A 20,567-nucleotide genomic window follows, 5' to 3' on the forward strand; every position below is an offset into this window, starting at 1 on the left:
TCGTTCAGTAGTCTGCTGGAAGTAAATTTGAATGGTTGTTTACTACTTTCTTTTCGGAAACCCTGGACACCCAATGTATATGCAGTTCTGACAACGCTCAAACCATCAAAAAAAGTTGAACCCACCCCCCCGAGACTTCCGCTCGATCGTCCGGCGCCTCCTGCTCCCACCCACAGTCACTTCCTCTCTGCCTCGGCCCCTTTTACCAGTAGTTGGGTCTCAGACCGGCGAAGCCTGCTAGTGCGTTGGCGTCCGTCAGCGGGTCCTCTCTCTTTCTCTGGCCGGAAAGCTTTTATGGAATGTTAGCAGCAATTCTTGCTAGGAGAGGGTCACGGAGTGGGTTTATCTTACCTCGAGCTGGACGCTCCTGTGAAGATGGACGAGCCAATCGACGTAGCTCTGTGCCTCGTTGTTCCTGTCCTCGACGAGCATGCGCGCAAACTCATACTCGGCACCATCGATACCTTGTCTCGCAAGCTGGATACCCAGACCCTTGGAACCCCGCATCGTCTTGAGGAACTCGACGATGTTCCGTACTTGTGCGTTCAAATGTGTCTGGAGCATGGGGAGTGATGAAGTGTACGCGTCGAGGCTCTGGAGGGTCGTCTTGTCTTCGCCAAAGAGATCGGCAATGAGGTTCGGTGAGGTCTGGGAGTGGAGCCACAGCAGGCACTGCTGGCCGTTGTCGACGAGGTAGACGCCGCCAGGTTCGACGCGAGAGAAGGACGTGCGAATCGCGGGCGGCACCTTGAGATGACCGGACTCGTCGGGGAAGCCCTCCTCTGGAGTGAGGTTGTGGATGGGGATCATGCGCGGGTACAGGTATAAGCTAAGTTCCTTGGCGCCCATGGAACGGATCATCCTCATCTCGTGGACTCTACGGTCGGAGCTCTCGTTACCACCCTTGAAGGCGCGGCACTTGAGGAGGCCGAGCATGTACATGGAGAACTCCTTGAGCCTTTCCGGCATGACTAGCTGGCCGTCTGGTTGCGCTGAAGTCAAGAAGTTCTTGCGGTACGCTGAGAGAATGTCGATCGTACGCTCCGTCAGGTGGTTGCGGACATCCTTCAGCGTTGCTGAAGTACTTGCTAATTTTGTACTTGCCTCCTTGGCCAAAATCGTGAATACAGCATCTTGGTCGATGAACTTGACGCTATCCCTGGGGTTGTCGCAAACACTCGCAATGATGTTTGAGCAGCGCACTCTCCGCTGGCCTGAAGCCGTGGTATATAGCAGCGCCGACTGGAAGTGGGCGTCGAGTTTGGAGTCGAGCTTGCCGTCGTAGGAGAAGGTAACGCCCATGGCCTTGTCAGCATCAATGACACCAATCTCCAGGTCAGCACCAAAAGTGTGGTGGATGAAGTTGCCGTGGTAACCGTTGATCTGCAGGCCATTCGAGCAACGAACCTTCATCAGAGCCTGGAAGCCAGTCTCGCGCGTGACCGCGTGCTTGATTTCCATGGACAACTTGGTGTTGTCACGAGCGCCAATGAAGTTGGGGTAGTAAAACGTCTCTCCACCGGTAGAGGCTGCAACGTGACCGACAGTGGCGATGTCAAGGTATCCGCCAGAAGGCGACGCGAGGAAGAAGTCGGCACCGATGCCGGTGGCCACCATCTTCTCGGCAACCTTCTTCCATGCCGGGTGTTCTGTAGAGAAGAGCTTCTTGTCGATCTCTCCACCGGGGTGCTTTCCATCGTCTCGGAGGAAGAGACGGCCAGGGCCCCAGGTAGGCAAAGCCGCCAGAGAACAGACGATCTTGCCTCCAGTCTTTTCTAAAGCGGCAACGGCAGAGTTGAGGGTCGCCAGGAGGGCAGGCTCCGGATTCTTGATGTTGGAGAACATGGTGGGCAGCATGGTAAGCAGAGACGTAATGACATCCCTAGACAAGCCAGTCAGTGCGATGGTCATACAATACACAAAAGGCAACCTTACTTGGATTCGTAAGGGTCCACAAAGAGACCGTCACTGAGGGGCACGAATGGATCCTCAAGATCGGGCATAATCATCATCTGGGCTTGATCCAGGGCGGGCTATGATTGTTAGTACATAGTCCGATGTCTGGAGTCCTGAGGAGCAACTCACATTGACGTTGTAGAAGTGGATGTCCTTGTCATAAGTCACAAAGCCAACCTTGGCGCCAGGCGGAATGCTCTTCTTTGGCTCGCCATTGTCATCCCGTTCTGCGTCTTCCCCACCGTACAAGGCAGCAACGATGCCCTCGCAGAAGGACTCGATGAATCCCTTGTTGAAGGACTCCTGGGTAACATCAATGACGAACAGCCAGCGCAGACCAGTAGGCTCCTTGGTCCAGTACTCCTTAGGCACTACAAACTCCACAGTACCCCTGGTAAGCTCTGGGCGCTGATCGCGATCCACCCTGACACCTTGAGGAGTGAGTGCGGAGAAGTATTCGGACGGGGTATCATTGGGGTAAGTGCACAAGTTGCAAACAAACTTGTTGCCGCCGGACCGGAACATCATGAAGGGATTGACGTAAGCTCTGCAGCGACGACATCTCGGGGGCCCAGAATCGCCGAAATCAAGTACTGGAATCTCGAGCTCCCCGGGCTGGAGAGGTGCCATGGGCTGAAGGAGAAGACCCATTGGGAGACCAGTAAGCGCCAGGCCCTCGGCATTGGACGGAATGCTGTTCAAAGTCAAGCGCGCGAACTTGGGCGAGGCGTTGCCCTGGTCGTATGCAACGTATGAGACGGTCGAGGGAGGTGGCAAGTGCTTCTCAAAGGTGGGATAAACATTGGAGAAGTAGTGTTGTTGAAGAGAGTCACGGGAGACTGGCACACTGGGTAGATCGTCGAGAGACAGCTTTTGGTGTCCGGAAGTTTGAACTACGGCCGGCGGTCCGCCAGCATCGGTGCCGTTTCTGGTCGCGAATTCGGCCGGGGAAGCGGGATTGGCCGGTGTAAATGTTTGGCCCGCGGCGACGGGGAACTGGTTCATCTGAGCATACTGAGCTTGCGTTGGGTCGTTGAGGAAGGCTGTGGCATTCGTGCCAGCAGCGGGGATTCCGTTGAAGGGTTGCGACGAGCCTGTAGCCTCGACCTGGTGGTACGCGTGGCGGTCCTTCTTCTTCCTCCTTGCCGTGCCGTGGCCATCACCGAGTGACATGCCTCCCATTTGCGCCGCTAAGTTTTCCTGAGACTGGAAACCAGGACTCTGCGCATACTCCTGACCTGGAGGGGGCCCATACGGCTGTGCCTGAGGTGGTGCGGAGCCAGGCTGGCCGCCATAGTACTGCTGTCCTGGAGGGGCGCCGTATGGAGTTCCCTGCTGGTATTGCTGCCCCGCGACGGGAGGGGAGAACTGGGGAGGTGCGGGCTGCGTCGATCGATTGGGGTTCGAAGGGTCCTGTTCGCCCTGGCCCAGCTGGTGGTACATGCTGAAGTCAGACATGTTTGCAGAAATGGGCGGTGGTCGGTGTGTTGGAGGGTTGCGTGATGGGAAGCTCGTGATCGATTGCTCGGGGGAGTCGAATTAAATGCGGGCTAATGAAGGTACCGTAGCTTTCTAAAGCTGAGGTTCGGAGGCACGGCCAGCTAGCTGTTGTGCACCGTCAGAATCGGGTATCAATGTCGAAAACTCGCAGATGGATTGAATAGAAATGCGCGCACGCAATCAAGAGCGCGCCATGCTCTGCAAAAATCGTGGAAATGGGATGTTTGGCGGCAAAGTCAGGAACTAGCCGAGCTTCTGGAAAAGTGACAAGCTTGAATTGTGTCCCCTTTCGATGCTCTGGCCAGACGCACGAATCAACAGGGATCCGGGCCAAATTGACACGATAACTTTCCGATCTGTTTTTCCAGGCCCGAAGTCGTTTTGGCAGGTGCTCTACTGTGTACCTGGCCTTCCCCGGCCCTGGCCAATGCGGGAGCTCCAGCAGCTGTCCGTTGGATCCCGTAGAGCCGGGCTTGTCTCCACTTAATTCAAGAAAACGGATCTAGTCCTAGTAAGGCACGGAAGAAAGTCGCCGTCATCCCGATGCTGGGCCTGGAAAGAGGAGTTTGAGATGGAAATGACCCACTGTTCAATGACGGAGCCTCAGCTGGTCCCTGCTCTTCGGACAGTCCTGCGCAGTGGTACGTACCCCAAACACCTTGTACGCAACGAACGAGCGCATGCAACTTTGGACTTTTGGTTCCTGGATTCTTCTTTTACGCGACACCTGCGTTGAACCTCAAGTCCCACGAACTCGCTGCGCTTGCAACAGCGACGACAACGAGACTATTTTCTGACATTTGCGCGCCAGCGTTATGGTCGCTGTTTTCGCGTCTGGACCTTGAAGCGACTCCGTGTCGAATCAATTCCACCACTTTTACTTCCAGACAATGCATTGCGGCCCTCCCGAATAGATACCAATCATGTTTACCTTTTGCCCCCTTCAGGGCGCCCTCTCCGACTCAACAGCGTCGCAATCGATTCTTGAGCTCGATGGTGGAGTGAAGATTCTCATAGACCTTGGCTGGGATGAGTCGTTTGATGTCGAGAAGCTTCGGGAGCTTGAAAAGTAATTCGGGCCCTTCCCCTACTCTGGGCGTCCTTCATGACAATCGCTGACATTCCTCCAGACAGGTTCCGACCTTGTCCATCATCCTTCTGACCCACGCCACGACATCGCATTTGGCTGCTTTTGCCCACTGTTGCAAGAACTTCCCCCTGTTCACGAGAATCCCCGTGTACGCTACTCGTCCTGTCATTGATCTAGGTCGCACCTTGACCCAAGACCTCTACGCCTCCACCCCTCTGGCCGCGACAAAGATACCCCACGGCTCCTTGACCGAGGCCGCATATTCCTTCTCCCAGCAACCAACGGCCGACAGCGACTTTCTTCTGCAAGCACCAACCCCCGAGGAAATCACTCGATACTTCTCCCTAATTCAGCCTCTCAAGTACTCGCAACCCCACGAACCCCTTCCGTCTCCCTTTTCGCCACCGCTCAATGGCCTTATGATCACGGCCTATAATGCAGGCCACACTCTCGGAGGAACGATATGGCATATTCAGCACGGTCTGGAGTCAATTGTCTACGCTGTGGATTGGAACCAGGCCAAGGAGAATGTCTTCGCTGGAGCTGCCTGGCTGGGTGGCGCCGGAGGTGGTGGCGCCGAAGTCATCGAACAGCTGCGCAAGCCGACGGCCTTGGTGTGCAGTAGTAGAGGTGCAGAAAAGGTTGCCCAGGCCGGCGGCCGCGCAAAACGCGACGAGCAGCTCGTCGACATGATTAAATCCTGCGTCAGCCGAGGAGGGACGGCACTCATCCCGGTGGACTCAAGCGCACGTGTCTTGGAGATTGCGTATATGCTGGAACAAGCATGGAGAGCGGACTCGCAAATGGACGGCGGCAGCCTCAAGGCAGCAAAACTGTACCTCGCCGGACGGAACATGTCGAGTACCTTGCGATATGCACGAAGCATGTTGGAGTGGATGGACGACAATATCGTAAGGGAGTTCGAATCAGTGGCCGATGGACAACGTCGTACCAATGGTACCGAAGGAAAGAGCAAGGAAGGGGTTCCTTTTGACTTCAAATACCTGAAGCTCGTTGAACGCCGGGCACAAATTGAAAAGCTCCTCTCAGGTTCCGCGGACAATGTTCAAGCAGAAGGACGAGTCATTCTTGCAAGCGACGATACTCTGGAGTGGGGTTTTTCTAAAGACTTGATCCAGGGCCTCGCAAAAGATTCCAGGAATTTGGTCATCCTCACAGATAAGCCGGCCAAGTCACAGACTGAAAGGCCTTCAATAGCCAGAACCCTTTGGGACTGGTGGACTGAACGAAGAGATGGCGCTTCGGTAGAGGAGTCGAGCAACGGTAACAGTCTTGAGCTTGTCTATGGTGGCGGTAGGGAGTTGGAGATCCAGGAGGCTAAGAGGCAAGCATTGGAGGGAGAAGAACTCAACGTGTACCAACAGTGGCTCGCGACTCAACGACAGCTTCAAGCTACGCTGCAAAGTGGCGGCGGGGCTTCCCTGCAAGCACCCGCAGATGCTGCCGACGATGTCTCATCTGAATCCTCATCAGACTCTGGCGAATCCGATAACGAGCAGCAAGGCAAGGCCCTCAACATCTCAACAACCATGGGTCAGGCAACACGCAAGAAGGTTGTCCTTACAGACGAGGACCTCGGCATCAACATTTTGACAAAAAAGCGCGGTGCTTACGACTTCGATGTGAGAGGCAAGAAGGGCCGTGAACGATCGTTCCCTCTCGTCATGCGAAGGAGACGAGACGACCAATTTGGAGACGTGATCCGCCCCGAAGATTACTTGCGTGCCGAGGAAAAGGAAGAAGATACACCGGACAACGAAGGCCTGCGGAGAGATGATGATGACGACCGACTTGGAAAGAAGCGCAAGTGGGATGACGGCAACAACAAAGCAGCAAACAAGCGCCAGAACAACAGGGCAGGGTCTGTGGATGATTTGGACGCCAATGGCCCAGGTGACCATGTCGCTGACGAGTTTGACGACGTGGAGGACGTCGCTGAGGAGGAGATACAGGGTCCTTCCAAGTTGATCGTCTCGACAGAGAAGGTCATGGTCAACTTGCGAATCGCATTTGTTGATTTCAGTGGATTACACGACAAGAGGAGTTTGAACATGTTGATTCCATTGATCCAGCCGAGAAAACTCATCTTAGTTGGCGGCACTGCGGACGAGACAACAGCCCTTGCAGCAGACTGCAAGAAACTGCTAGCCGCCCAGATTGGAGCGTCCGAGGAGAGCGCGATCGATGTCTACACGCCAGCGATGGGTGCCTGGGTAGACGCGAGCGTCGACACCAATGCATGGGTGGTAAAACTTGCAGACAGTCTGGTCAAGAAGCTCAAGTGGCAAAACGTTCGCGGCCTGGGCGTCGTTACCGTCACAGGCCAGCTCATCGCCGAGGCATTGGCCAAGGAAAAGCTCATCGAAAAAGACGACGGGGCCAACAAGAGGCAGAAGACAGAGGCCGAAGATGCTGAAGCCGGCGAGGAAGTCAAGAAGGAGGAAGACGGGGAAGATGAGACTACCGAGATTGAAGTAGTACCTACGCTGGACCTGCTACCTTCAAACATGGCTTCTGCGGTGCGTTCGGTCGCACAGCCACTGCACGTGGGCGATCTGAGGCTCACGGATCTGAGGCGGGCGATGCAGTCTGCGGGTTACACGGCTGAGTTCCGTGGGGAGGGTACGTTGGTGATCAACGGCGCGGTGGCGGTACGGAAGACGAGCACAGGCAAGGTAGAGGTGGAGAGCGTGGGTATCGCGGATGCGGCGACGATGATGCAGCACCGTAGCACGTTCTACGAGGTGAAGAGGATGATTTACGATGGGTTGGCTGTGGTGGCTGGAGCCTAGGCGTAACTCATGATCGTAAGGCCACTTGTGTACTTTAGGACAAGATACTCGATATCTAGATACAAAATGGATTGGCAAGGATGCCTTGAAGCATATAATTGGTTCACAGCTACTTATAGTATTCGAATACCACCCAAAGTATATTAGACTCGGCTTGTCCGACATCAATTCTGACAGCATTCGCAACATTACGCTCCTTCAAAATGCTCACGGCCGACTTTCAAGGCGAAGAGGGCATCGACTCTTTCAACCGTCAAGGACGAACTTTTGTGATACTTGAGATTCTAACCTAATGTCAATCCTTCTAGCCATAGAGCCTGCCGTGTTGCGGAATCGGAGGTCGCCTAGTCCACGTTATTCTTTTAGTATGACCGCAAGCACGGTCACTTGGGGAGTCGAATGACCGGAATGGAGAATGTTGGTGTCCTGCTTGACTCGCAATGGTGACGCAAATAGCGAAGACTGGCGGTAGTTTATACCTACTCCTAAACAATACACCTTGGAGCAGACCATTAAAACACATCAGGTCACGCTGAATCGAGGGGAGGCAGCCGCACATCGTGAGAGGAATGACCGTGCATGTGCTATTTAGTAGCCAAATGAAACAAAAATCAGATTAAATTCTGGATAAGATGAGAACTCTGTTTTACGTGTTCCGCCGTATCATCCTGGTAATTGGTCAAGCGTGCCTTCGCAGCTATGGCCGGCTCAGCGCCGGCTAAACGCGGGTGGTCTCCCCCGAGATCCACCTTTCGGGGCTCCAATTTCGTCCCGGGGCTCGGCGCTGGACCAGTCTGTGCAAGTCTGGCCCAATTGGCCAAAGAAAAACGTGACTTCGTGTGACTCGCGTTTCGAGCCCCTCCCCACCCACGGCGCGTTGTCGCGTCTCCCATAGAGAAAGGAGTCGTGCAGTCAACAGCGCGTCTTCATTGCCGTTGTTCCCTCTCGTTCTTCGAGTTTATTGCTCCCTGACCTTGCCTAGCTTCTTCTCACACCGTCTGGCCTTTCCCCAAACCACATAGTTTGAGTGTGACGAGGCAAGATCTCGCAATGCCGCCCGTGACCGAGGAGTCTGCGCCCAAGAAGCGCAAAATTCGCAAGGGAACAACAAGCTGCTGGGAGTGTATGACGTATTTTTCCGTACCGGATTGTTGCATTCGTACTAACAGTCGATTGGCTTATAGGCAAACGAAGAAAGATTCGTTGTCAATTGTCGGACCAGTCCCAGGACATCTGCATCGGATGTCAGCGCCGCGGCACCGCTTGTCGGACACAAGAATATGATGACGATACTTTAGAACAAGATCGAAGGGCCAGAAAACAACAAGAGACAGAGGAGACGTTGCGGAGGGCCGGGACCTTACTCGAACAGATGACACAAGTGGCCAGCCTCCTCACGCCGGGAGCAGAACGACTGTTCCAGAATCGGGATGCCTCCAGATCCGCGAGTGAACAAGCACCCCGACGGTCAGAGTCTATGCAACCGGCACCGCCGTCGAGGTCTCTAGCTGCGACACCCTGCCTGAGTATTCAAGTATTCGACAGTGTCATTGTACTCACGAGCCCCCTCTCGCATCGTGTCCAGTTCCTGACGGAAAAGTTAGTTCGACGAAGAAGATTGTTCATTGCAGACTGATCTATCGAGAACCAATCAATATACGGACTGGAAAAGTATCGATGGAGAATATTTAGAATTGTCTCGTACAATCCACGCATTACTACCATCACAACGAGATGCGGATTCGATAATATTAGCAGGCTACAACGCGGCTTTTCTTCAATTCTTTACTTTACCCTACAAAGATATTTTTCAGGGCAGAACACGCCCAGCCTCGATGTTGTCCTCGATACCCAGTTGCTCAAGCCACCCAATACTTCTAGCCCGGACATTGCTATACCTGGCAAATGGCTTGCAGAATCTACCTGCTTCTACACTCAATACAAACCATCTGGATCTCGGATGCTGTGCGGAAGATGCCGTGCAGAAGTATCTTAGCGGCGCCTCGTGCGTGACCGGAAACGATCAGCTCACTGGCTCACAAGAAGGCCTGGAATGTTTGATCCTTGAGACTGTCTTCTACACCAATGCGGGCAATCTGCGTCGCGCTTGGATGGTACTTCGAAGAGCCATCGGCCTTGCCCAACTAATGGGTCTGCATCACGATCAACCAGACAAACTGATGATACTCGATCCTCAAACAAAAGACTCGGCGTCAGTCATGTGGCATAGGATTCTAAGTCAGGAGAGGTACTTGGCCCTTATGCTCGGCCTACCCGCTACAACTCTCGATGATCCGTATACAGCAAAGGCCAATTTCACCCCTGAAGGATCTCCTTGCGACTACCTCGAACGTAGTCACAGTCAGATAATGCGCTGCATCACTGCTAGGAACGAGAGCATCCAACTAGGAGAGTACGTTGTCACGCGACAAATTGACCAAATGCTGCAGACGGCAGCTCAACAATTGCCTACTGATTGGTGGCTGGTCCCAAACACACGACTTAGACAACGGACTGCAATCTCAAGTGAAGGGGAAAAGCTTGAAACCATCCTTCGGATTCTACTGCAGATCACTCACTTCAATCTGCTGATCCTCCTACATTTCCCGTATATGCTACGGTCCAATTGTCACGCAGATCACGAGTACAGCAGAGCGGCGCGTTCCAACGCAAGCCGCGAGCTCCTAAGTCGATATATCAAGTTCAGATGCGCGAACGAGATCTCCTTCTGCTGCAGAGCCATCGACTTCTCTGCTTTTACGGCGTGCCTCAGTCTGCTTCTCGCGCATATCGAAAGATGGAATCGTGACTCTGATGTGGTTGATTTTCTCGTCCATCAGAGAGCGAGTGATCGTGCTTTGGTCGAAGAAGTCATCGAACTGATGCTGGAAGTAGATCATTCCAATAGCGGCTCTTTGCTGAAGCAAACCGCTTCTATATTGAAAGCCTTGTTGGATATGGAAGCGGATGCTGCTAGTCGTTCGGGAATATCTTCGAATAGCCCATCTGCTGGCAGCTCCGGAGATGCCTGGGGTATTAGTCGGTGCTTACGCCTCAAATTCCCTGCACTCGGCACTATCAAGATCACACGTCATGGTATATCCTTGATTTCAGGACAGTCTGCATGTTCCGAGACGAATGAGCATGTAGATTCGGGGGTTGACGCTCTCAATACAATAGGCGGAGTCGACCAAGCCCACGAGGAACAACTCCAACTCGAGGAACATGCAAATTTGCGGAACAAAGGTTTTCGGCACACGAGTCACTACAACAACTACCCTACTTTTGATTCAGTGGTGGATGAGATAGACTGGAGTTGGCAAGGTGCTGGCAGCATTTTACCTGGGCCGACTTCGGACGGGATGACAGATACTACAAGAGGTCCGCAAGTCAATTGTCTGGGCAACGAGTTCTTCTTCAGTATCTAGAACTCATAGACTAGGGCGCTTAGGCGAGCTATCTATAAATATTGAAGCTGGCCGCTCGATAAAGTTAGCAGCTGGAAAAAGCCGCATTTCGCGCCCAGGTTTGACAACGAATAAGCCTGATAATTCCTCCCACGTTCCAGAACAGAAGATGTCACAACTTTGGCTTCGCTCTGCTATTTCTTCTCCAATAACTCCTGAGGCATCCCCTTGATGGCTCTCTGTTCCGCGGGTGTAAGTGAGATGTAGAAGTACTTCTCGATAGCCCGCACGCGTTCCGCCTCACTATTTAACGTCTCTAGGAGCTCAACCTTGTCGCCAATCTTGCGCTTCACCTCATCCTTGTGCAGCACAATGGTACCCTCTGCCTCCCTTGTCTCAGTATTCAGAATCGTTCGCATGCATAACACTGTCTTGACAAAGTAGCTCGTCGGTCTCATCATGACGGCGTAGTTCATGACTTCAAAGTCCTCAGGGAAGAACTCTTGCTCCGTGAAGCAGTTGCGCTCCCGGAAGGGGCCGTCGGCGGTGTCGGTCGAAGAGTACACCCACATGCGCTGACTCGAATCCGTGTTCTGGTCCAGCTTTTGGTAGACGAGTTTTCCTCGCAGGGGAGCGATGGTGGTGAACTCGTGGCCGGTCTCCTTGTTCAAGGGTACGGGGATCATGGTTGCCCCCTTACCGAAACCGACGTCGACTACGTAGCGCTGATTATCAATGGTGACGAGGTTGAGCATATGAGACCTATCCGAAGTCAGCGTCAAGTTGTTATTAGGAGCCTTTACGAATGCTTACCATCCGCCGAACCTCTCGTCGCCCTTGATCTTTGCACCAACGCTGACGACTGTGAACCCAAGTCCCTTGAGGACGGCACCGAACAACGCATTGAGTTCCATGCAATAGCCGCCTTTTCCCTGCACTACAACCTTGTCGAAGAGATCCTCCAGATCAATGGAAATGAGGCGGTGCTTTGAGTAGTGCAGGGTCAAGCTTTCGAAAGGAACTCGGGCAAGTTGATGAGCCTGAAGTTCCTTCAGGAGCTGCAACCGATCCGATGCATGTTTCTCTCGCGGGTAGTTGATGTGGTGGAGGTACCGGCCAATTTGCTCCTCGGTGTACGACATAGTGAACCTTAGTTTGGAAATATCAGGACATGTAAGCTGGAAAGGTTTTGCTTAACGAAAGTTGTGAGAAATTCTTCGACAGGTATATTGAGTTGATTACCAATCCAATTTGTGCTTCTGTCTTGGTATAATGCAGATGCAACTTCAGATGCAGGTCTGGATAGCTCTAGTGAAGTCCAGCTTGAGGGTTTTCTTTGGCGTGAGTAATAGTTTCTACATGTGCTAATGACGTGGGGCATACCAAAGGGCGCAGGCCTGCGATGTCGGCCATGTATTAATTAGTGGTCAATACGAGTACCTTCACGGCCATCGGCTAATGTCTTCTTGGGGGCCGTTCAAAACCCACGTGGCCGAAAAGAACGAAAGTAGACCAGCGCGAGTTGAGAAGTGAACGCTTTAGTTGATGTAGCAGTGATCAGATGCATTGCTAGAACTGCTGAGCAAGTCTTGCTTCGAAGGGATAGTACCTGTGCTGAGAAACCCACACGCCCATTCACGCAGAGCTAAGCGACTGGTGGACTGGGGAATCAAGTCCCAGAAGTGAAAAGAGGACATCTGCTAACCTGACCTCTGGATATCTCTTGCGCTCGATTGATTGTGGAAAGTTATGGGATTTGAACGGATTTTGAGAGTGAGCATGGGAGTTGGAGTACTTCACTACAAGAATGCACACTGAAAGGCATGTCGATACTGTGAATCCCTTTTAGGAAGGTGATTGTTGCACCTAGTTACGGGCGCGAAGTCACGGGCGCTTCTGGCATGCCACTGGGCAACTCAACTTCACTCCAACAACATAAGTAGTAGTCTCCAAACGCATCTCGGTATCACTTTGGACCAATGCAAGCATACCCTCTCGCACTCTTACTCACGTTTATTATCTATGCCATGGGTGAGAAGTTCATCGTCGAGTTTGGCAGCAGCAAGGTGTGTTTCTCGCATTATTGAACGCTACAATCTGTGCCCTGAAGCGCTGACACTCGCTCGTGCCACAGGATGAGGATAGAGAGGCTCTCATCAACAAGTTAACGGAAGATGAGAGAACCAAAGTAGTAAAGAGATTTGATCATGCAATCTTCTCTGGGGTGGTTATTGAAACCGGAAATCACAATCTGGACACTCTTCGGGCCTTGCCTAACGTCGGCAATGTCTGGCCATCGAAAAACGAGGGGCTTCTAGGGGCGCTTGGAGGTTCGGAAGCGCGGAGAGAATCTGCGGAGCTGTAAGCGATGCAAGAATCCAGTACAACATTTGGCTTGCCGCCCAAAGGAAAAAATTGGTATCAAGTTCACTGTGTGTAAAAATGACTAGAATGAGATTTCGCTATGTCTACCGTATGTCTAGCTTTTGAGATAATTGAGTCTAAGCCTGGAAAGAAGCCACTTCTGATACGGTGGTGAGGAACCTTGGCACATCGTGCCCAAACCGCCCAAGAAATAGGCCGTCGACAGCCTCACCCAGCTTCTCGAACAAGCCCGGCCCAGCACTGCCGCCGTATATGACTCTAGTCGTACCCGTTCTCCTCTTAACGCTCTCAAAGGCTCTAATCCCCTTGACAACCTCAATAACGTGGCCCTCGCTGGCTGGTTCGCTTGCGCCAATCGCCCATACTGGCTCATACGCAATGATGACTTCCGCGGACTCAGGCACGTCTGCCAGGGACTGGTTGATCTGGATTTGGCACTCTCTCAGGGCGATGCTCAGGTCTCCTTTTGTCTTTTCGCCGATGCAGATCAAAGGCGCCATTCCATTCCTGCTCGCCGCTGCGGCTTTCTTGGCCACGACCTCGTCGGTCTCACCAAAGATTCTCCTTCTCTCCGCGTGCCCGACCTCGACGATTGAGACCCCCGTCTCGCGTAGGACAGCCGGGCTGACCTCGCCCGTAAAGGCCCCAAAGTCATCCCAGTGGCAGTCTTGTGCACCCAACCGGATTGGTACAGCTGATTTTTTGAGGGCTTCACTGACGGGATGGATGGAAATAAAATCGGGAATGATGAAGATATCGACGTTCTCTAGAGACGTTGGAGACAGAGCGGCTAATTGTGTCTGAACTGTGGCGATGAAGTCGAGTGTGCGTTGGAGCGGGAAATACATCTTGGTTGAAAGGCCGATGAGCCTTCGATTCGGTGATGTCGTCATCTCGAGGGCATGGAACTTCTCTGGGCAATGTCTGCTGGGCGGCTTCTCGTTGACCTGTTGCTTCACGGGTTGAGTTGCATCTGAAGAACGAAGCGTCTGGGTGACGCACTTCAAATAGTGCGGAAAATCGGGACTGTACCCCGCCTAGAGGGGCTTGCGGCCGGCCACTCGACCCATCTTTGCCGCAATCTTCCTCGTCATGTCGTCAAACTTCCCGGTTGTCCGATGGCATCATCAGCGACGAAGTTCTTAATCAATGATTCAGAGAGAATGCAATTTCTCCGTTTTTCATTGGCAACAGGTGTAGCTGGGTTTCGCTGGGAAAGCTGACCCAGCTCACCTAAATCTTGCCCCACCAATATCAGGTGAGCTTAAATGTCGACGCAGAGTTTGAGCGAGATTGAAAAGAATGAGAATTAGGAAGTGGGAATGTATGAGTCGTCAGGAGATTGGAACCATAAAATGATGGATATCATGTGAAGAACCAACTAGCTCATTCGTAGCTATCGACTTACGGCAGCTACGGCAGCTCCGGCCCCAAGGCTACTGAATCAAGCTCATCACGAGCTTGACTTCGCTTCACTGGTCACGCTTATAAGAATGAACAGGATGAGTGAGGGAATGCAGAGACAGGAAGTTGGGGGGTTTTACTTTCTTAAGTACTTCCATCATTGAGTAGGGTTGCACACCGGCCCCGAACTTGTCGCTACTCATCGGGCCCTGAATCTGCTGACTGGTGAGTCTACCGGGTTCTGCATGTAGCCCCGAACATCATTCGCCAAGACGTCCATGGGGAATCAATCAATGTTTCATATCGTCCTACGAAGCCTGAATGAAAAATGATGTTGTTGGAAAGTTTCAACGACTTGAGATGTGTGCCATGAAGGCGCAAGGCATGAGATGGCAGATTCACTTGAGAGCTCAGCATGTCATTGCGAAGGCCGCGGTCTAGGGTGGATACTTGGAGAAAGAATGAACGCTTTTATTAATCGTTATTGAAATGGAATGCAACCGCATATCGGCTTCATGCCGTAGCCTCCAAACTCTTGATGACGTGAACCTTTTCCGCACTGTTGCTCGTAGGGTCGAATGTGTATCCAAGCCAGTCCTTCGCTAGCCGTCTTGCCAGTTCCAAACCAATGACTCTCTCACCCATACACAGCACCTGCGCATCGTTGCTCAGAATTGAACGTTCGACGCTGAAGCTGTCGTGTGCCGTTACAGCGCGAATGCCCTTAATCTTGTTGGCGGCGATGGCCATGCCGAGTCCCGTGCCGCAAATCAGCAGCGCGCGGTCGGCCTTGCCGTCGGCTACCATTTGAGCGGCGGCCGCGGCTCTGTGAGGGTATGCCGTCTTGTCTGCGCCGTCGTGGCTGCCGACATCCTCGACGAACTCAACGCGGGCGTCCTTTTCAAAGTCTGCCTTGATTGTGTCCTTGTACTTGATGCCAGCCTCCTGTTCAGGTGTCAGTCTGATTTCAAGAGAAGTGAGGCACATTTGTTGGCTTACGTCGCATCCAACGACAATGCGGTATTTGGAAACGGGGTTGCTGCCCATCTTGAATTGTTCTTATATGATGTATGGTGCTGAAGCTGGGTTCTGGATGACGGGTCTGAGACGGAGGTTTCTTTAAATTTTCAGGTGTAAGGAGATGAGCAACAAAAGTAAGTACCGAAGGCCGTAGTAAACACAGCTTGCGATACTTATAAAGCGTCAAGACCGCCATGTGCATCGGTGTAGGTGTGATCTGTCGCGCATTGCTCACCCCCCTAGCCGATCTTCCGCTGCGGAAATCCGGGGTCGAGACGCACCTACGGCCGATTTACTGGGTCCCCGGAAAATCGCACACCATCAACCGACCACACCACATATGATATCGACTGTCCAGCGTCAGGATGGGTCTATCTGCAAGAATGATCAGAACCAAATCGAATATAACAACAGAGGGAGCTTGTATTGTTCAGTTTTACAATTTGTAACGAGAGCTTCATCGACATCCAATACCCCTACACACAGGTAGAGATAGAAGCACCATCACAAGCCATGTCCGACCGCCACATCTTCACCTCCTCAGAGGGACTTGTTGACAAGTCTCTCAGAGGGTTCATCTCATACAACCCTTCACTTGGGTTGGACCAGTCAAACCGTGTGGTCTTTGACTCCACATACGACAAGTCCAAAATCAGCATCATCTCTGGCGGTGGCTCCGGCCACGAGCCCGCGTGGGCAGGTTATGTCGGCAACAACATGCTGGCGGCCTCCGTATCCGGAGACATTTTTGCCAGCCCATCTGCAAAGCAAATTCAGTCTGCTATTGAGCGTGTGCCCTCAGACGTCGGCACCATCCTCGTCATTACCAACTACACCGGCGACTGCCTCCACTTTGGCCTCGCAGCCGAAAAGGCACGGAGTCGTGGGCACAACTGCCGCATGATCATCTGCGGTGACGATGTATCTGTCGGAAAGGCAGGTGGTAGCCTGGTAGGACGCAGAGGTCTTGCCGGGCAGATTGGTGTTCTCAAAGTCATTAGCGGAGCAGCTGGCGTCAAGGCCGGCACTCTCGACGACATCCACAAGCTTGGTGTTTCTGTTGAATCCGAGATTGTGTCCATCGCGGCCACCATGGACCACTGCCACGTTCCGGGGCGCACAGAGCACGCTCGTCTTGGCGCCGACGAAGTGGAGGTTGGAACCGGACCTCACAATGAGCCCGGCTACAGCAAGGTCTCACCAGCACCCTCTGCAGAGGACCTGATTGACCAGCTGCTGCGGTACTGCCTAGACCAAGAGGATCACGACCGAGCTTATGTCAAGTTCAACAATGACGACGAGACAATCCTCCTCGTCAGCAACTTCGGAGGCATCTCCTACCTGGAAATGGGCGCTCTCGTCGACGAGCTTCTCGAGCAGCTTGACACCAAGTGGAACATCAGACCGGCGAGAGTGTACTCCGGCCCTCTCGAAACCTCTCTCAACGCACCTGCATTCTCAATCTCCTTGATGAACATCACGGCGGCATCAAAGAAGTGCAGTTTCTCAGCAGAGCAAATTTTCCAATTCGCCGACCTCAAGACCAACACACACTGGGAGTCGATGGCTGGTGCTCAAGCTGTCCGCCGCGACAGGAAACTCCAGTTCGTACAGTCGCCTCCTGAAGAGCCAAAGAAGATCGAGGCAGACCGCGACGTCAGGATGGACCCGGCAACGCTCAAGTCGATGCTGAACATGGCTTGCCAGGCAGTCATCGAAGCTGAGCCCGACCTGACAAAGTGGGACATGGTGATGGGTGACGGTGACTGCGGTGAAACCCTCAAGACGGGCGCGTCGCATCTCCTTGATGCTCTAGACAACAAGGGCATCGCAGCCGAGGGATCCATCGTCTCAGTTCTTCACGAGCTGGAGGACATTGTTGAGAGCAAGATGGGTGGCACGCTTGGTGGTATCCTTGGCATCTTCTTCGTCTCGCTCAGCAACTCTGTCGAAGAGAACGCATCGCTGGCAAAGTCACAAGGAATCCTGCCTCTCTGGACACTGGCACTGACGTCTGCTCTTGAGCACTTGAGTCACTACACACCCGCCAAGATCGGAGATCGGACAATCCTGGATGTCTTGATCCCCTTTGTTGACGCGATTCGCAGCAAGGGTTTCGAGGGCGCTGTCGAGGCAGCAGTCGAGGGGGCCGAGTACACCAGGAAGACAAAGGCTAAGCTTGGTCGTGCGACGTATGTAGCGGCGTCTGGGAAGGATACGTCGTTCCACCCCGACCCTGGTGCCTGGGGTGCAATGGTTGCCATCAAGGGCTTGCAATCCGGCATGGCTTGAGCTTGGAGCTCATCTTTCTGTACCTTCACTTTCACACATAATTTAGCGTTAGATTTGAATTTACCAAAAATATTCATTTTCAGTTTCGCTTCTTCTTTTGCGGCAACTCTGAGAATCTTCATCATAGGCCTCTTCATGAAAGCTCGGCAATTTTGTCAAAATACTGACAACTTTATCATCGTGAAGCCTCATCTACATACTCACTCTAGCTTAGTCTACCAAGTTACCATTCTCAAACACGAGTTGATTCGATATACCACTGACAGTCTACCTCATAACGACTTAGCATCTCTTGACGATCTCATAATTCGATGATCAACTATGACGATATCATCACTCTGGGCTTCTCGACTATTTGAGTAAGTACGGAGCTCTACAAGCTGGTTCTTGCACCTTATGTTGGTACGGGACAAGCGAATAGACGCGCCATACACCATCTACGGACGCGATGAGAGTTGCCAGTCAACAGCCTCAAATCCAAGGCCACAACAACACTCCAACTTGCCAAAGCCAGCTCTGATCGAAGTAGCAAGCTGCAGCGATCGGGGCTGAGCCTGTCACTCATGAGACCATGATCCACAACCGGCCTCGGGAGGCTGTTATGACAGCATCATCCCAAGTTGACTATCCCATCCCGACGCTTGATTCGTCAATGGATCAAAGATGCCAGGGGTTCCAGCGAGATGCAAGCACTTCACACATGGTAGACTAAGGCCTTGCCCAGGAGCTTAGCTCTCTCATCTGCCGGCGACCATCCGCGCTGTCGGGACCAGAGTGACCGTTCCTGAGGGCACCCGAACTGCCGGGAAAGACAGGGAAGCAGCATATGCCATTAAACTGTCAAGCTGTCATGTCCTTGTAGCAGATCAGATTGACCAATAGAGGTAACAGGGGACCACTAGCCAAGCTGGAAGTCTGCTGTAGCTGAAAGCTGTTCAGTAAGTTCACAAGCACTCTATTTTAGAAAAGATTTCTCACTCAACAGCCGCGCAGGCTTTAGGTAACTTGATCCTTATTCGAGAGCCCTCACCACAGCCTCTAGGCTCTTTGGCAGAGTCACCTTTTGACTAGATCACTTTATCAGCATCAGGCTCATAAATGCAAATCCCACATAGCATAACTCCCTTTGGTTCAGCAAACGTTCAGTGCGGTTTGTTCATCACTTGTATCACTAACGATACACCTGTGTAATCTCGAGGCAAGTTTGTATGAATCTGCTTGTAGTTGCGTTCTCACTGGACCAAGGCCTAACCTGCCTACTGACGAACTCACGATGGCACTGCCCTCGTTCGTGTTGACCAGATGACTTCGGTTCGGGAACTCGGCTCGGTGGAGGCTCCGCTCCCGAACACACGCCAATTTCCCTAGGGCAGGCATGGAAACCGGGGTTCTAAGTGTCAGCGGCTCGACTTTCTCAAAAAGACGTAACATCAGAAATGCCCCTTTCCCCAGGATTGCGGAAAAGTTTTGCCACGTCTCCGCACCGTTCGCATTGGCTGCGGCTCACATCCGGGGCATTCTTCCGGCAGGGGGGAAACCGTGGGAACGTGAATGATTGCCACATTTCCGCAGGCTTCGTATTAGTTATGACACACTCCCACCGTCCGTCTCTCTGACCCCCGGGAGGAAAAGCTGTACACATGAACACATCTTGCGGGGCCTGCCCCGCATAAGTGTTCCAGCGGCCGGATCTCTTGGGTTGCTGTTCGAGGCTTTGAGCTGTTCGAGCTTACCGGGAAGCTTCAGCTCTTGGCTTGTTCCTTGATGTGGTCATGCGGCCTTGATCTCCTGAGGTCCAGACTTTTGGATATTGGAAGGAAAACTGGGACTTACCAACCTCAACGTCGCGGATGTTTTGTTGTTGGATGAGACTAGACCCGGAACTATGGGGGCCCTTGAGGGTCCCGGGGAAATCGTATGCGCCGGATTGCCTGTTTGGGCAATCCGAGGTCTGGGGCACAGACGTGATCTCAGTGGCGGGTTGGCCGGGTCAATCCTTTTTGAGTTCAAGGGGGTCCAACTTGCGGAGTCTGGGGGTTCGCGGGGGCAAGGTTTTTTTGGGGACTTGAGGCTCCTATGAATGGGCCTAACGACGTCCTGCTCACCGTGAGTTTTTGCAAACGGATAGTTCAATGCTGACACCGGGAGTTGGGATAGACTGATACACGCATCTCGGATTCGATTCCCTCGATAATGAAATCTGTACGCACGATCATGCCGAGATCGGAGTCATGACAAGCCCATGCGTACATATCAACCAGGCCCAACAACTGACAAGACGGGAACTGAAAGAGCCAAACACTCCACAAGGATGTCTTACAAGTCGAACCCCTGGGAGTCTGTCAACGTTTGCCGTTTGCCTCCCCCTCATCCTACGATTAACCGGACTGCCCGGCGTCTGGTGTCCGGTGTTCGTGCCGTCGTGGTAGCTGCCGAGAAATAGCTCTCGCCTTCCACGTACCTCATTGCAGTGCCAATGCTGTTGGTTGACGACAATTGGCTGACCTTCTCCAATGACACGGGCACTTAGCCACGCTTACCATCATCCTTACCTAGGGGGGTGTGTTGCGATTTGTGCTGGGACGAAGGGTCCTAATCCGAGATGGGTAATGCCGGGGCCTTTTATGCCCGCCGTTTCTGATCTTAGAATAGCAGATCGTGACCAACAAAACAAAGTTAGCTGTCGTGTGTTGCACTTTT

The 20,567-nt window shown here is 52.8% G+C and overlaps 6 protein-coding genes across 6 annotated transcripts; 2 read left to right on the forward strand and 4 right to left on the reverse strand.

The window, feature by feature from the left end:
• Positions 1–202: 202 nt before the first annotated feature.
• SFB3 (COPII coat Sec23p-Sfb3p heterodimer component) lies at positions 203–3,414 on the reverse strand (the record flags this gene model as incomplete). The annotated part of the gene is made up of 4 exons (XM_053195748.1): positions 203–289; positions 352–1,882; positions 1,936–2,033; positions 2,086–3,414. The coding sequence occupies 4 exons, from the start codon at positions 3,412–3,414 to the stop codon at positions 203–205; spliced, it is 3,045 nt and encodes a 1,014-aa protein (XP_053046783.1).
• Positions 3,415–4,379: 965 nt separating this feature from the next.
• N0V96_010957 (uncharacterized protein) lies at positions 4,380–7,359 on the forward strand (the record flags this gene model as incomplete). The annotated part of the gene is made up of 2 exons (XM_053195747.2): positions 4,380–4,525; positions 4,587–7,359. The coding sequence occupies 2 exons, from the start codon at positions 4,380–4,382 to the stop codon at positions 7,357–7,359; spliced, it is 2,919 nt and encodes a 972-aa protein (XP_053046782.1).
• A 3,601-nt stretch (positions 7,360–10,960) lies between these two features.
• Positions 10,961–11,908, reverse strand: N0V96_010958 (uncharacterized protein; the record flags this gene model as incomplete). Its single annotated transcript, XM_053195746.1, has 2 exons — positions 10,961–11,528; positions 11,580–11,908. 2 exons carry the CDS (start codon positions 11,906–11,908, stop codon positions 10,961–10,963), a joined length of 897 nt encoding a protein of 298 aa, XP_053046781.1.
• Positions 11,909–13,267: 1,359 nt separating this feature from the next.
• N0V96_010959 (uncharacterized protein) lies at positions 13,268–14,044 on the reverse strand (the record flags this gene model as incomplete). Its single annotated transcript, XM_053195745.2, has 1 exon — positions 13,268–14,044. One exon carries the CDS (start codon positions 14,042–14,044, stop codon positions 13,268–13,270), a length of 777 nt encoding a protein of 258 aa, XP_053046780.2.
• Positions 14,045–15,068: 1,024 nt separating this feature from the next.
• On the reverse strand, positions 15,069–15,602 carry DERI1_2 (D-erythrulose-4-phosphate isomerase 1; the record flags this gene model as incomplete). The annotated part of the gene is made up of 2 exons (XM_053195744.2): positions 15,069–15,500; positions 15,555–15,602. 2 exons carry the CDS (start codon positions 15,600–15,602, stop codon positions 15,069–15,071), a joined length of 480 nt encoding a protein of 159 aa, XP_053046779.1.
• Positions 15,603–16,088: 486 nt separating this feature from the next.
• On the forward strand, positions 16,089–17,867 carry N0V96_010961 (uncharacterized protein; the record flags this gene model as incomplete). Its single annotated transcript, XM_053195743.1, has 1 exon — positions 16,089–17,867. One exon carries the CDS (start codon positions 16,089–16,091, stop codon positions 17,865–17,867), a length of 1,779 nt encoding a protein of 592 aa, XP_053046778.1.
• Between the last annotated feature and the right edge of the window lie 2,700 nt (positions 17,868–20,567).

Source organism: Colletotrichum fioriniae, assembly GCF_027942845.1.
Source record: "Colletotrichum fioriniae strain IMI 355084 chromosome Unknown scaffold_16, whole genome shotgun sequence".
Lineage (NCBI taxonomy): Eukaryota > Fungi > Ascomycota > Sordariomycetes > Glomerellales > Glomerellaceae > Colletotrichum > Colletotrichum fioriniae.